The 16726-nt window shown below is 37.9% G+C and overlaps 1 protein-coding gene across 1 annotated transcript in view; it reads left to right on the top strand.

Annotated features, from left to right (window-relative positions):
* LOC124714841 (RING-type E3 ubiquitin-protein ligase PPIL2) overlaps positions 1–16726 on the top strand; it is a 92544-nt gene that overhangs the window by 71882 nt on the left and 3936 nt on the right. The window contains exons 8-10 of the mRNA XM_047243053.1: positions 2904–3055; positions 3270–3459; positions 9178–9314. Coding sequence (XP_047099009.1) covers positions 2904–3055; positions 3270–3459; positions 9178–9314 — 479 coding nt within the window. The remainder of the gene's footprint in view (positions 1–2903; positions 3056–3269; positions 3460–9177; positions 9315–16726) is intronic.

The following is a 16726-nucleotide window of genomic DNA, read 5'->3' as shown; positions in this document are numbered from 1 at the left end:
ATCCTGGCAGTTGTTCTCGATTGAAATTCAGGAATATTTACTTCGTCATCTTTGGTGAAGGAGTTTTGGAAAATCATGTTTAATAACTCTGCTTTAGTGGAACTGTCATCAGTGACTTCACCGTTGTTATTGCGCAGTGAAGGTATTGACTGCATCTTGCCACTGTTGTACTTTATGTCTGACCAGAATTTCTTTGGGTTTTCTACCAGGTTTTGGGACAGAGTGTTGTTGTGGAAATTATTGAAAGCATCTCACATTGAAGTATGCGCTATATTTAGAACTTCTGCAAAACTTTGCCAGTCTTGGGGATTTTGCATTGTTTTAAATTTGGCACGCTTTTTTCGCTGCTTCTGCAACATCGATCTGACCCGTTTTGTGTACCATGGGGGATCAGTCCCATCACTTATTAATTTATGTGGTATATATCTCTCAACTGCTGTCGATACTATCTCTTTGAAATCATTCCACAACTTTTCTACGCTTATGTGATCAGATCAGAAGAATGGAGATTGTCTCTTAAAAAGGCATTAAGATAATTTTTATTGGCTTTTTTAAATAGATATACTTTGAGTTTCTTTTTGATGGTTGTAGGAATGTCCTAAGTGACTACATTACACTGAAACTGCAGCTGTACTACTGTTATGTGTGTATAAGGTGGCGTGGAGGAGGGGGGAAAGGAAGTGAGTAAACTGTGGCTGGGGGGGGGGGGGGGGGGCAGCATGCACACAGAACAGGAGCATGGCACCAGTGATCTCAGGCTGGCGCAAGGAGGGCGAGTTGCATGAGGTGCGCATTGATGTGGAGGAGTGGGCTTGGAGGGAATGACATAACAGAGGAAAGAGAGACTTTGTGAAGGTTGGTGTGAGTGTAAAATGACATAAGTGGGGGTCACAGGGACAGGGGTGGATGTTGGTGTGAGTGAGACAGGGGCTGGTGGAGATTGAGGAAAGCAGGATGATACACTATAATCAGAATCTTTTCCATCACGTTATTCACTGTTAACCATATGTCCATCTGATGTGTCTCAAAAAGCATAGTATCTGTTTTAATTGAAGGGCTGTCACACTGGTACAATTCACATAACTCCACTTTTTCAAAGTAAGACACCTTTCTCTCCTCATGTGCCAAGTTGCAGTATAGCAAATGGGACTGGCTGTGTCCCATTGATTTTCTAATTGAGAAAAATGTCCCTTGTATATTGATACACAATAATCAGAATCTTTTCCATCACGTTATTCACTGTTAACCATATGTCCATCTGATGTGTCTCAAAAAGCATAGTATCTGTTTTAATTGAAGGGCTGTCACACTGGTACAATTCACATAACTCCACTTTTTCAAAGTAAGACACCTTTCTCTCCTCATGTGCCAAGTTGCAGTATAGCAAATGGGACTGGCTGTGTCCCATTGATTTTCTAATTGAGAAAAATGTCCCTTGTATATTGATACACAATAATCAGAATCTTTTCCATCACGTTATTCACTGTTAACCATATGTCCATCTGATGTGTCTCAAAAAGCATAGTATCTGTTTTAATTGAAGGGCTGTCACACTGGTACAATTCACATAACTCCACTTTTTCAAAGTAAGACACCTTTCTCTCCTCATGTGCCAAGTTGCAGTATAGCAAATGGGACGGGCTGTGTCCCATTGATTTTCTAATTGAGAAAAATGTCCCTTGTATATTTGCCACTATTCTTTCATTTAATCATTAACTGATACTAGCATTTTCAAACCCTTCTAATAATTAAAACTTATAAACATACGAGACATAATTGCTGGCCATTGCTGAGTTTCACAAAGTGAAATATTTAGTGGTGCCAATAGAAGAGAGAAGTACTTGACACTATAGAAGTTTTTGGAACTAGTAGTTCGTTACTCAGAAAGGAGAGAGCAATAGGCTGGAAGTGTTAAAAAGGAAGGGCAGGTAACTCAAACCTCATGGTGTGATAGACCCACTTGTTTTGTGGATGAGAAAACGCTATGTAATATTATATTATTTCATTTCTTTCTTGCCGTACTTCTCAGTTAGAATTTTGCATTTGGTCTTAAGTAATTTTGTATGTTAATTTGCAACACACTGAAAAATGTGCTCAATCAGTCTTTAGTTCCATCATTACCTTTCCCAATTTTACTTTTTGTTCTCATACTTCATAGATGTATTCTTGTAACTCATTAGTATTTTCCAATATTACTTATTCTAACTACTTTATTTGCTCAGTAAGAGCTCCAAACCATTTTCAAATATTCATGTTCATGATAACCACTGTAATACTCCCCTTATGATTAAATAATACAGTGATTGTATAAAATGGACAACTGAGCAAAGTTACAGAAACACATTAACAAGCCTCTTGAATTTACCCAAAAAGGCTGCACTTTGCAATGTTTTATTAAGTCAAGTTAACATGTCATGTCCTGATACATTATGGTTGCTTCTAAAACAATGTTTGTGATATTCTATCAGTCATACACTGAAAAATCTGTTTTCGTTTTTCCTCAATACCTCTCACTATCCAATCACACAGACATGTTGCTGGATGTGTTTTGTCAGGTTCAGTACATGGAAGTCACAGTTAAAGTTGGAGCAGCTACTACAACCCCTTGGCTGCTGAATATTTAACTTGAGACTTAGTTGCACACACTTTGGCATATGTTTGTGTGTCTCCTCCCCTCAGAATGCGTTTCCTAGTGACATTTTTTGTCCCTACACATCTTTCTAGCCCAAAGGTTTTCACACATTATAAAGTCCATTTGGAACCTAAACTTTAAGAAAAGCCACTTGTTAAGAGTTTTTTTTTCTTTTCTTTCTGTTGTTGTTTCAGTATGTGATAAATATTTTAATTAAGGGATTGAGGAACTGTACATGTCACAGTTGTATTTATGATCATGTTCTTTTTAGATACAAGGAGGTGACCCAACAGCAACTGGCCAAGGTGGTGAATCTATTTGGGGAAAGCCATTTGAAGATCATTTTAAACCAAATCTCCAGCATACTGGTAGAGGAATACTGTCAATGGCAAACTCAGGCCCAAACACAAATGGATCACAGTTGTAAGTACAAGTTTTACACAGAGTATCTGCAGTAAACCATTAAAACTATTAATCCCCACACTAACAGTGGACTGAAATGACAGAATGTGAAACAGGAAGGATTAGCATCACTTGTGACAAGGATCACTTAGTAGAGTTATGAAACATGTGTAAATTAAATTTTTGTTACATTATTAAAAAATTAAAATTATTACATGTATGCTTTGTTTTACAGTTTTATCACATACCGTTCTTGCCGGCACTTAGATGGTAAGCATAGTGTCTTTGGAAGAGTTGTTGGTGGACTTGATACTTTGACTGCTATGGAACGCATTGAAACGGATAACAAAGACAGACCAATTGAAGATATTATTATTGAAAAGGCACAAGTATTTGTTGACCCTTACCAAGAAGCAGACGAACAGGTATATTACTGTAAAAGAAGTAATAGTATTCTGGTTTCACCAGTATTTCTTTAGCTTGCTTAGTTTGTAAGTGTTTATGTAGATTTACCAAAGATGTTAAACCATTGTATTCAAAAAAATGGAAAGTCCAGGGTAGAATATCAACAATATTATGAGAAGGATAGATTCTAATCATAATAAAGATGACACGTTGAGTTGCAGACAGGTACGAAGAAAAGATTGTTACATGGTGGAGAAGTCAGAGATAGTGGTCGTGTGTGTGTGTGTGTGTGTGTGTTGTGTTGTGTTGTGTGTTCCTTTCTTAAGAAGGCTTGGCTGAAAGCTGACTATGTAACAGTGTTTTTGTTGTGCCTGTCTGCAACTCAGTGTGTCATCCTTATTGTGGATAACAATCTATACTCTTCATAATATTAATAAACCATTGTGTTGAATACTTTTATTTTTACACTGTACTGAAAATGCAAACAATGGAATAAATGAGGACTGTATTGTGTAGGCACTGATTTGTACATTAGCATATAGAATTAACTGGAACATGATAACTCAGCTTAGGAACTCATATTTTTATTCATAACACTCAGGTACACAGCTACAGTGTCTCATTGTAGTGTATAAATTAACAAGGGTCTCTTCAAAAGGAAGGGAGTAACAGTGGTATGGAGGAGGAGGGATGGCAATGTCAGTGAGAAGGATTATGGCACTAGCAAGATCAGCCTGGTGGAGGCCGATGTAGTAGTGTGTTGTACAAAGTAATGTAAGAGCTGTTGGGGATACAGAATAGAGTAAAGAGAGAATGACAGCTGAAAACACTGTGTGGAAGTGGTTCATAGACTTTTAGAATAATGAATGGAGTCAGAATGAGAATGTCAGGATGAAGCAGTGAGGAGTAAAATATTGATGAGTGAGAGGACAGCAGGGGAAGGGGAAGAAGTATGGAGCTGCTTGTAGAATGGGAACTAGTAGAGATTGATGTCAGAGGGATTGTTGGGCCAAAGGGTGTATTGGAGGAATACTTTCCACACAAAAAATTTAGATTAACTGGTTTTGAGAGATGGAAAGGAGAGGTGGGTAACATTTTGTACGAGTTGTAATGCACAAGTTGAAGTTGACCACATCATTTTCAACAACATGCTGATTCTCTTCTGGAAGTGCAGCATAACTTACAAAGTCTGCTCATATCCTTAGTGATGTCACAGAATTTTTCAGCTAAATATTTTTCGTTCCTCACCTTTACCACCAATGCACATCAACATTCTACCTTCACAAAAACCATGCGTAACAAGCCTGGGCCTAAGTGCATGGTCATTGTCATGAAGATATTTGTGAACTGTTCTTTTATCCTGTAGAATCTCACTGCAGTAGATTTGCTTACGACTGCCAATTCTAATTGGTTGTAACTAAGAGAACAACCTCTTCCCTGTATTTGAATGTCTCCTGTCACTTGATAGGAAGTCCAGACTCAAAAATTTGTTTTGGGACGTCCCAACAGTGTTCACTGCCTCATGCTAGCACTGAACACCAACCATTCCTGGAGTTACAACAACTAATCCATGTCCCACTTACAAACACAGTCATATGTAAGTAAACTGACCTTTCCCATTTTCTGTAATAATGCTGAAAACTTGTACTCTAGACTCACACAGACACACATAGTTATTCCTAGAATACATACCCTGACTCATCCAATAAACTGTTTTTGGTGAGTGTGGCAAGACAATATATGTTATGCTGCAGAACTATTCATCCCAACACAGCAGTAACACACTTTAGAAATACATAAAAAAAAACCTCTGCTGTTTTGAATGGTTTATTCCAGAGTCATTGAGTAAGATGGTACGGTGGTTAAAACTTGGACTTTGCGTTTGGAAGGATAAGAGCTGAAATCCAGCAAGACCATCTAAATTTGGGTTTTTTATGGTTTTCCAAAACTACTACTTATGAAAGGACTGCATGGTTCTTATAAAAAGACATAGCCAAGCTTGTGCTCAGTCTCTAACGACCTCATCATCAATAGGACAGTAAACCCTAATTTGACCTGATTAAGTAATCAACTAATTCATCTCATGTTTTTTTTTATTGCATAGTACATAGCAAGTTTCATGTAAGTTCACGAAAGAAGCAATCATCAGGAATGTTAATGAAACACTGTTATACTGACTGGCTTTTTTCCCCTTGTTAACAAAATATCATATTTTGCTGTATTTCACAAATGGAAATGACAGCTACACTGGGCACTATGCAAAGGAAAGACTGTGATTTAAGATACGGAAAGAACCGTTTCCTTTCTCATTCACATATGAAACATAAGAAGTAACTATTTTATGCTAATATATATTTATGAGGTTACAAACTTTCAGGGATGATGGAAAAGGGTAATTATACCAGTATGAGGTAATGGAACACGGTCCAGAAACAACAAGTTGAAAGTTATAACAGAATACCATTCAGATACCAGAAATGAAAGAGGAAGCCGCCTGGTGGAATTTTGCACAGAGCACAACTTAATCATAGCTAACACTTGGTTCAAGAATCATAAAAGAAGGTTGTATACATGGAAGAAGCCTGGAGATACTGACAGGTTTCAGATAGATTATATAATGGTAAGACAGAGATTTAGTAACCAGGTTTTAAATTGTAAGACATTTCCAGGGGCAGATGTGGACTCTGACCACAATCTATTGGTTATGAACTGTAGATTAAAACTGAAGAAACTGCAAAAAGGTGGGAATTTAAGGAGATGGGACCTGGATAAACTGAAAGAACCAGGGGTTGTACAGAGTTTCAGGGAGAGTATAAGGGAACAATTGACAAGAATGGGGGAAGGAAATACAGTAGAAGAATGGGTAGCTTTGAGGGATGAAGTAGTGAAGGCAGCAGAGGATCAAGTAGGTAAAAAGATGAGGGCTAGTATAAATCCGTGGGTGACAAAAGAAATATTGCATTTAATTGACGAAAGGAGAAAATATAAAAATGCAGTAAATGAAGCAGGCAAAAAGGAATACAAACGTCTCGAAAATGAGATCGACAGGAAGTGCAAAATGGCTAAGCAGGCATGGCTAGAAGACAAATGTAAGGATGTAGAGGCTTATCTCACGAGGGGTAAGATAGATACTGCCTACAGGAAAATTAAAGAGACCTTTGGAGAAAAGAGAACCACTTGTATGAATATCAAGAGCTCAGATGGAAACCCAGTTCTAAGCAAAGAAGGGAAAGCAGAAAGGTGGATGGAGTATATAGAGGGTCTATACAAGGGCGATGTACTTGAGGGCAATGTTATAGAAATGGAAGAGGATGTAAATGAAGATGAAATTGGAGATATCAAACTGCGTGAAGAGTTTGATAGAGCACTGAAAGACCTAAGTTGAAAGAAGGCCTCGGGAGTAGATAACATTCCATTTGAACTACTGACAGCCTTAGGAGAGCCAGTCCTGACAAAACTCTACCATCTGGTGAGCAAAATGTATGAGACAGGCGAAATACCCTCAGACTTCAAGAAGAATATAATAATTCCAATCCCAAAGAAAGCAGGTGTTGACAGATGTGAAAATTACCGCACTATTAGTTTAATAAGTCACGGCTGCAAAATACTAACGCGAATTCTTTACAGACGAATGGAAAAACTGGTAGAAGCGGACCTCGGGGAAGATCAGTTTGGATTCTGTAGAAATGTGGGAACATGTGAGGCAATACTGACTCTACGACTTATTTTAGAAGCTAGATTAAGAAAAGGCAAACCTACATTTCTAGCATTCGTAGAGTTAGAGAAAGCTTTGACAATGTTGACTGGAATACTCTCTTTCAAATTCTGAAGGCGGCGGGTGTAAAATACAGGGAGCGAAAGGCTATTTACAATTTGTACAGAAACCAGACGGCAGTTATAAGAGTCAAGGGACATGAAAGGGAAGCAGTGGTTGGGAAGGGAGTGAGACAAGGTTGTAGCCTCTCTCGGATGTTGTTCAATCTGTATATTGTGCAAGCAGTAAAAGAAACAAAAGAAAAATTCGGAGTAGGTATTAAAATCCACGGAGAAGAAATAAAAACTTTAAGGTTCGCCGATGACATTGTAATTCTGTCAGAGACAGCAAAGGACTTGGAAGAGCAGTTGAATGGAATGGACAGTGTCATGAAAGGACGATATAAGATGATCATCAACAAAAGCAAAACGAGGATAATGGAATGTAGTCGAGTTAACTCGGGTGATGCTGAGGGAATTAGATTAGGAAATGAGACACTTAAAGTAGTAAAGGAGTTTTGCTATTTGGGGAGCAAAATAACTGATGATGGTCGAAGTAGAGAGGATATAAAATGTAGACTGGCAATGGCAAAGAAAGTGTTTCTGAAGAAGAGAAATTTATTAACATCAAGTATAGATTTAAGTATCAGGAAGTCGTTTTTGAAAGTATTTGTATGTATATGTACGGAAGTGAAACATGGGCGATAAGTAGTTTGGGCAAGAAGAGAATAGAAGCTTTCGAAATGTGGTGCTACAGAAGAATGCTGAAGATTAGATGGATAGATCACATAACTAATGAGGAGGTACTGAATAGACTTGGGGAGAAGAGGAGTTTGTGGCACCACTTGACTAGAAGAAGGGATCGGTTGGTAGGACATGTTCTGAGGCATCAAGGGATCACCAATTTAGTATTGGAGGGCAGAGTGGAGGGTAAAAATTGTAGAGGGAGACCAAGAGTTGAATACACTAAGGAGATTCAGAAGGATGTAGGCTGCAGTACGTACTGGGAGATGAAGAAACTTGCACAGGCTAGAGCAGCATGGAGAGCTGCATCAAACCTGTCTCAGGACTGAAGACCACAACAACACCACCTCTGACAGTGAATCTCTTCTACTGGAAGCTCTTTGCTCTCCATATTTTGGGAGAAGGTAGTATGGACCAAAACAAGGGGAAAAAAATTCCAGTAACATGGGCTCTAAATTGCATCCCTTAAGAGCTATGAATCTTTGCAACTGTGAAATGCATCTCTTCTACTGAACTAGTGTTCATAGCTTTTAAGGTATGCATTTTAGAGCCCATGTTCAATAGACAATTTTTTCTTGTTTGGTTCATACTACCTCCTGCAAAAATACAGAAAGCAAAGAGCTTGCAGCAGAAGAGGTCAGCTGTTAGAGGTATCAAAACAACTTTCAACTCAGTTGTTTCCAGACTAGAGTCCCTTACCTCAAACTGATATATTTAAAAACTGATACATTTACCTTTCTGTATCAGCTCTGAAAGTTCGTAACATCATTATGGAATCATCCTTATTTTTTCTCTCTCTGAAAGATAGGAGAGAAGCAGAGACTATGATACACAAGTGCTAGAAAGGGTGTGCCTCGTCAGAGTTTATCCTTTAAGTAAAATTGTCCTCACTCTGTAGGTTGGTGTGAGCATCACAGTACTGTACTAGGTATGATCCTATTGGAGAAGCCTGCCTTTTATATCTTTTATGAGGTGCCCAAACTGATCGGCCCTTTTAAATGTTCAGCAACAACTGTTAGAGCTTGTCAGTATAGTTTTGGTATAAACCCAGGCGTTGGTCAACACCGAAGAAGAGGAGAATTGTATTCTATGACTAGCCTTGACCTAGAAATTGATTCAGCTTCTCAGTTTCTATCTGCTGGGACGAATTTGGTCATACCAAACTTTGCACACTGAATGTGTAATATTTATCCTAAAATCAAAATTGGTTTAAAACATTGAGAATGTTTTTGTTGTTTCAGCTGATTGCTGAGAGAGAAGAAGAAGCCAGAAAGGCAGAAGCCGCAGCTAAAGAGCTGAAGAAAAAATCAGCAGGTGGGAATCTTAAAGTCTTCAGAGAAGGTGTTGGTAAATATATCAACATGGAAGAAATTTCAAAGTAAGTAATCTTTTCGGTAACAGTATTACTTATTGTACATTATTTTGATAAAAATCAGCACACATTTCCATAGATGAATAGTCATAGTAGATGTAGGCTCGGTTTTTGGTGCCATTAAGGACTTTTTCCTGAATAAGAGCTCTACAAAAGGTTTCACTCAGTCTTGGGAAGGGAAGTTACGAGCTGCTTTTTGAAGGATAAATAGTACTTCTTGAATTTAAAAAAAAATTAAAAAATAAAACACCTTGCAGTGACAATAATAGTACCACATAATTTATTAATTGTATGCAAGACTTACAAGCAGAAATACTGAAACATTTTATTTTAGTTATTGAATACAAACAAGCATATTTATTTTTTGTTTAAGTAGTAGAAAACTTCACAATAAAATAATATCATGCACACCATGTATGAGTTGTAAGCAAACAGTTCCTGAAATTCAGGTGATCAATGAGCAACAAGATTCGAAGAATGAAATTATAAAGTTGCTACAAAAGGACATTGAGGCATTAAAAACTGAAATATTCGTTACAAGGAAAGAAAATGATAGATTAATACTAGAAAAGCAGTCCTGCATGTGTGAAATCCACAAAATGGAATTAAGTGAAACAGAATCCCGCGTTTGAGAAAATTCTCAGCCAAATACAAAACAAAACTGTGAAGATGCACATGTGAGAAATGTGGCAGAAAACATACAGAATCTATCCACTGGAATATCGGTAAACAAATAGAAAACAGTGACCTACAAAAAGGACAAATGTAAAATTATTGCAGCAAACCCAACTGAAAATAGTAAATTTATTGTTATTGGCAATTCCACACTGAAAAATGTTACAGTTTCAGACTCTGAAATCAGTGTCCGTCCTGGACTTCGATCGCAACGGATCAGTAGACATTTTCAAAACATCTTTAGTTAGAACGAAGTGGAAATGAAAAAAGGACAAATACAAAGGTGTTTTAATTCATGTTGGGACAAATTCCATTCGGAACAGCAGAGAGGAAGAAATAATCAGTGAAAACTCAAAACTTGATTCAGTCAACCAAAACTGTTTTTACAAGTTCAAGAATTGTTGTTAGTGGGATCTTGCACAAAAGCTTGGTAAGTGATATGTATATAAACAGTGGAATTAGGAAACATTACAACAAGCTGGGTGTGATCTTCATTAATTCAAATAAATTTTTAAGCGATGAATGTCTGGGAAAGTATGAGCTACACTTGAATAGGTGAGGTTCAACGACTTTAAGCAAAAGCTCGCAGTTGTCTGCAGAATCACCAAAAGCAAGGGAAACTAATAATTTCTGAAGGGGGTAATAAATCAAAAGTGGCTTTCGAAAATAAAAACTGTAAATATAATGGAACTATGATGCTCTTCAAATCATAAATAAACCCAAAAACTCTGTTCTGATGCATTTGAATATAAGCGGTTTAACAGCAGAATGTCCATTTCTCAGTTACTCTAAAATTGATGAATTGCAAGTCATACTTCAGAATTTGTAAACATAAAGGTGGTATAGAATGAAATTTTCACTCTGCAGTGGAATGTGCGCTGATTTTGAAACTTCCTGGCAGATGGAATGGACAGTGTCTTGAAAGGAGGATATAAGATGAACATCAACAAAAGCAAAACGAGGATAATGGAATGTAGTCGAATTAAGTCGGGTGATGCTGAGGGAATTAGATTAGGAAATGAGACACTTAAAGTAGTAAAGGAGTTTTGCTATTTGGGGAGCAAAATAACTGATGATGGTCGAAGTAGAGAGGATATAACATGTAGACTGGCAATGGCAAGGAAAGCGTTTCTGAAGAAGAGAAATTTGTTAACATCGAGTATAGATTTAAGTGTCAGGAAGTTGTTTCTGAAAGTATTTGTATGGAGTGTAGCCATGTATGGAAGTGAAACATGGACGATAAATAGTTCGGACAAGAAGAGAATAGAAGCTTTCGAAATGTGATGCTACAGAAGAATGCTGAAGATTAGATGGATAGATCACATAACTAATGAGGAGGTATTGAATAGAATTGGGGAGAAGAGGAGTTTGTGGCAACTTGACAAGAAGAAGGGACTGGTTGGTAGGACATGTTCTGAGGCATCAAGGGATCACAAATTTAGCATTGGAGGGCAGCGTGGAGGGTAAAAATCGTATTGGGAGACCAAGAGATGAATACACTAAGCAGATTGAGAAGGATGTAGGTTGCAGTAAGTACTGGGAGATGAAGAAGGTTGCACAGGATAGAGTAGCATGGAGAGCTGCATCAAACCAGTCTCAGTACTGAAGACAACAACAACAACAACTGGCAGAGTAAAACTGTGTGCCAGACCGAGACTCGAACTCGGGACCTTTGCCTTTCACGGGCAAGGGCTCTACCAACTGAGCTACCCAAGCACGACTCACGACCCGTCCTCACAATTTTACTTCTGCCAGTTCGCAGGAGAACTTCTGTGAAGTTTGGAAGGTAGGAGACGAGGTACTGGCGGAAGTAAAATTGTGAGGACAGGTCATGAGTCATGCTTGGGTAGCTCAGTTGGTAGAGCGCTTGCCCGCGAAAGGCGAAGGTCCCGAGTTCGAGTCTCGGTCTGGCACACAATTTTAATCTGCCAGGAAGTTTCATAAAGGTAGTATGCTTAAATGGACACTGGTTTACAAAAGAATGCATAGAGGTTTTAAATAAAATCAAAAATTTTAAGTTTACCGGCAGCTATTGTAGAAACAACACATCTCATGGAGACTCCTGTATTTCAGTTGTCCAATTGAAAAATATATTTTTGAAAGTTGTTGTGTAGAGCTATATGATTTATATACTCTGATAATATCAGTTTACAAAATTCCTGGAAGTTCTGTCAATAATTTATTTGTTTAGAGTGTGGCTCATAACATCACAGTAAAAATTACAGAAACAACACGATTTAAAAAAAAAAATCACATATGTGTAAACAGAGCAACAAATAACAGTTTGTATATAAGGACACTGCCAATTGTAAATTTACATTCACAGAAGAGCAATCACAAGCAGACGTCCAGCTTAGATAACAAATAGTCGATTGCCTCTTGGGTCGCCATTAGGAAATCCTGTGGGTCACCCTCGTATGCCCTTAGTGGGCATTCGTGCACGATGTGTTTGACCGTCTGTCTCTCAGTGCCACAGTCACAAGCGGCCGAAGGAAGTTTACCCCATCTGTGTAAGGAGTCGGCGCATCTCCCACAGTTGGTTCTGATGCGATTAAGAGTTGACCAAACTTTGCGAGGGCAATCAAATCCTTTTGGTTTACTAAAGATGCATGACATACTGTGGCAGTTTACTGCTGTTTTGCTCTCCCATTCCTCTTTCCATCGGTCATTTATTTTAAAGTTGGTTTGGTGCAGAGCCTGTGCGGTCTTTAGTGGAGGATGCCTAGACCGGAGTCGGTTTCCTTGGATGTCGTGAGTATCTTCATGGATTTGTAATTGAGGGTTGGTCATGATTTTTTGAAATTCTCTAACCAGAGCGTGTTCACGGCGCAGGTTAGGAGGGGCTATGTTACTGAGAACAGGCAGCCACATTGTAGGAGTTGGCCTGATTGTGCCTGATATAATACGCATTGTTGCATTAAGTTGGATATCTACTATGTGTGTGTGTTTGCTGTTGAGCCACACTGGGGTCAATAAACTTTCTGTAGACAAATTTCACTCTATTTTAGAAAAACTAAATAAAGAAAGCAAGTAAAAGATTGTGATCGCAGCAGATTGCAAATTTATATACATTAGTTGAATGCAGTGACACAGTAACATTTTGTGATTTAATCCAGAAATCTGGGTTTAATGTAAACTTTACTGTGTGCACTAGACAAAAAATTGCAATCAGCAACCTGCATAGATAATACTCTTCCAAATTACCAGTTTCATGATACTAGGAAGTTTTCCCTAGATCTTCAATATATGATCACTCTGCTTTGTTTATAGAGCTCCCAGAAACATAGGAACTGAAGTCTGAATTGTATGTGACAAGGAATTTTAGTAAATAATATTTAGAATTTTTTGTGATAAGTGTCTGCAGACAGGCTTAATTGAGAGACACTTACTGGCCAAAAGCTTTAATAAGTGTCCTTAAATTGTGCCTGCCTGCAATTTAATGTGTTTTGTTTGTGGTAAGTAGCACTCTGTCTTTTCCTACATTGTTGATATTCCTACCTGGAGTTTTCGTTGTTCAGAAGTAAAGAGTAAATTGAATTGGTTTACACCAGGAATAAGAGTTCCTAGTGCCAGAAAAAAAGACAGCTGCACAACGAGCCTAAAGTAAATAGAAACCCTGATTTTGTAATTTATCTTAGACGTTACAAGACTGTCTTTAAGAGAGTTCTATTTGCTACGAAGAAACTGGCAAAAAAAAGTATTTTTAAAATCAAATAAAAAAAATAAATAAAACAAAGGCATTCTGCTCTCTTGTGAAGCCACAGGTGGGAATAAATGTTAGAAGTTCCGAAATTTCACAGATAACAATTAGTTATGATATTATTGTAAACCCTGTTCATTCGTCAAATTCCTTCAATTAATTCTTTTTAAATGTAACAAAGTCTGATGTAAATATGACAGCCCATAAGGACAACATTAATTCAGGCACATAGAACCCAACCCCTTTGAACAAGGGTGTCTCCCAAATGTGCTAAAATATGCTGAGATAAAGCTACTGTTTGGAAAGGGATCCCCAGAAAATATGGGGAACAATCTTTTTCTATCTTTTGTCCCCGTCTTTTCTAAAATAATGGAAAAACTTGTGTCAAAACAACTTGAAAATAACATTAGATCTAAAAATCAGTTTAGCGCAATAAACACCATCAGAGAATTCACAGAAAACATAAGCACCTTTTTGGACCAGGGCAAAAAGATTTCAGGAATATTGTGTGATCTAGCAAAAGCCTTCAATTCAGCGAACCACTCATTACTACTTTACAAACTACGAGCTACAGTAACAAGGATACTGCATTAACGTGGTTCAATTCTTATCTGACACAAAGGAAACAGAGAATTATTTTAACACTGAATTCAGTCAACAACTACTCTGAATGGAAAACAAGTTTCCAAAAGATCCCGCAGGATTCAATACTAACAAGGGAACCTCCCCATCGCACCCCCCTCAGATTTAGTTATAAGTTGGCACAGTGGATAGGCCTTGAAAAACTGAACACAGATCAATCGAGAAAACAGGAAGAAGTTGTTTGGAACTATGAAAAAATAAGCAAAATATACAAAGTGAGTAGTCCATGGGCAACATAGGCAACATCAAGGAGATTGCAAGCTCAGGAGCGCCGTGGTCCAGTGGTTAGCGTGAGCAGCTGCGGAACGAGAGGTCATTGGTTCAAGTCTTCCTGCGAGTGAAAATTTTAATTTTTTATTTTCAGACAATTATCAGAGTTCAGGCACTCACACATAATCAATATCGCTCTCCAGAATTCCAGGACGTGTTCAGATTTGCTTGGACATATGCAGGATTTGACGGTCTATACACGAAAAATTTGAAAACGTTAAAAACATATGTTTTGACAGAGCACAGAGAAAACTGTGCGACTGTGAAACTGTTGCATTCATTTGTTGCAGTTTATGTGACAAACTCTTATGTTTTCATCACTTTTTTGGGAGTGATTATCACATCCACAAGAAAACCTAAATCGGGCAAGGTAGAAGAATCTTTTTACCCATTCGCCAAGTGTGCATGTTAGGTGGGTCGAAACATATTCCTGTCATGTGACGCACATGCCGTCACCAGTGTCGTGTAGAATATATCAGACGTGCTTTCCTGTGGAGGAATCGGTTGACCTATGACCTTGCGATCAAATGTTTTAGGTTCCCATGGGAGAGGCACGTCCTTTCGTCTACTAATCACACGGTTTTGCGGTGCAGTCGCAACACACAGACACTAAACTTATTACAGTGAACAGAGACGTCAATGAACGAATGGACAGATCATAACTTTGCAAAAATAAAGTAAGTAAACTTTTCGCCCGAGGGAAGGCTTGAACCAACGACCTTTCGTTCCGCAGCCGCTCACACTAACCACGAGGCCACGGCCCGCTTATGCTCAGTTCCTCCTTGATATTGCCTATGTTGCCCATGGACTACTCACTTTGTATATTTTGCTTATTTTTTCATAGTTCCACACAACTTCTTCCTGTTTTCTCGATTGATCTGTGTTCAGTTTCTCAAGGCCTATCCACTGTGCCAAATTATAACTAAATCTGAGGGGGGTGCGATGGGGAGATTCCCTTGTAACTTGATACCTGTTCTTGTCGTATGTCAATGATTTACCATTAGATATCGATGCTCATTCAGTCATGATAGAAAAAACAACACTATTGAAAGAATTCCATATAGAGTATAAAAAATTCAACAAAAACTTGAATCCTGATTCCATAAAAATTGACTAAAACTGAATGTTGCAAAGACCCAGATAATGCAGTTTTCTCTAAATCTGCAGCAATGGGCCTGTAAACATAGCTAATAATAGTCAGTTGGTGACAAGAAAGTCATGTGAAGTTCTTGGGCCTAGACCTTGACAAAAGTCTTAACTGGAAGACACATATATACCTCATGACAAATTAAATTCTCTAGCTTTTGCAATGTTTATTTTATCTGGTGTCACTCATGGACACAAGGAAGACTGTCTACGGTAGTTACTTCAGTTTGGTTATTCAGTCTGGGATAAATGTCTGGGGAAATTCTACAAACACCACAAGGCTATTAATTCTTCAGAAGAAATTCATTAGGAACGTGTGCTGCCCATAAAAATGAGTTATGTTGCCCATTATTTAAGAAATTAAAAATACTAACCATTCCTTCATTGCAAACATTTCAAAGTTTAATTTTTGTGTACAACAACCAATGTAAACTTAAAAAGTATTGCTTCAACCATAGCTATGGTACTCATCATAAGGAGAACTTTGAACTTCCCTCACATCAATTAAAAGCTTTATGCTCAGACACCACTGTGCATAGGGCTAAAAATATATAACAAACTACAGTGTAGGATCATATTAAACATGGACATTGGCTCATTGAAAAGATTACTCCATAACATTTTAGCAGAAAAGTGTTACTACACTGTTGAAGAATTCATATAAGACAGTTTTGCAGTCTTAACAATAGGAAGAAAGATATAGACTCCTAATTGTAAACTGTTAATATATAACAAATATTTTAGTGTTATATGTACTTTTATTAGATGCACTTGCATAATTATTAATCTACACTCCTGGAAATTGAAATAAGAACACCGTGAATTCATTGTCCCAGGAAGGGGAAACTTTATTGACACATTCCTGGGGTTAGATACATCACATGATCACACTGACAGAACCACAGGCACATAGACACAGGCAACAGAGCATGCACAATGTCGGCACTAGTACAGTGTATATCCACCTTTCGCAGCAATGCAGGCT

The sequence above is a fragment of the Schistocerca piceifrons genome, chromosome 1, assembly GCF_021461385.2.
Source record: "Schistocerca piceifrons isolate TAMUIC-IGC-003096 chromosome 1, iqSchPice1.1, whole genome shotgun sequence".
Lineage (NCBI taxonomy): Eukaryota > Metazoa > Arthropoda > Insecta > Orthoptera > Acrididae > Schistocerca > Schistocerca piceifrons.
This window is presented reverse-complemented; position numbering and strand designations above follow the sequence as displayed.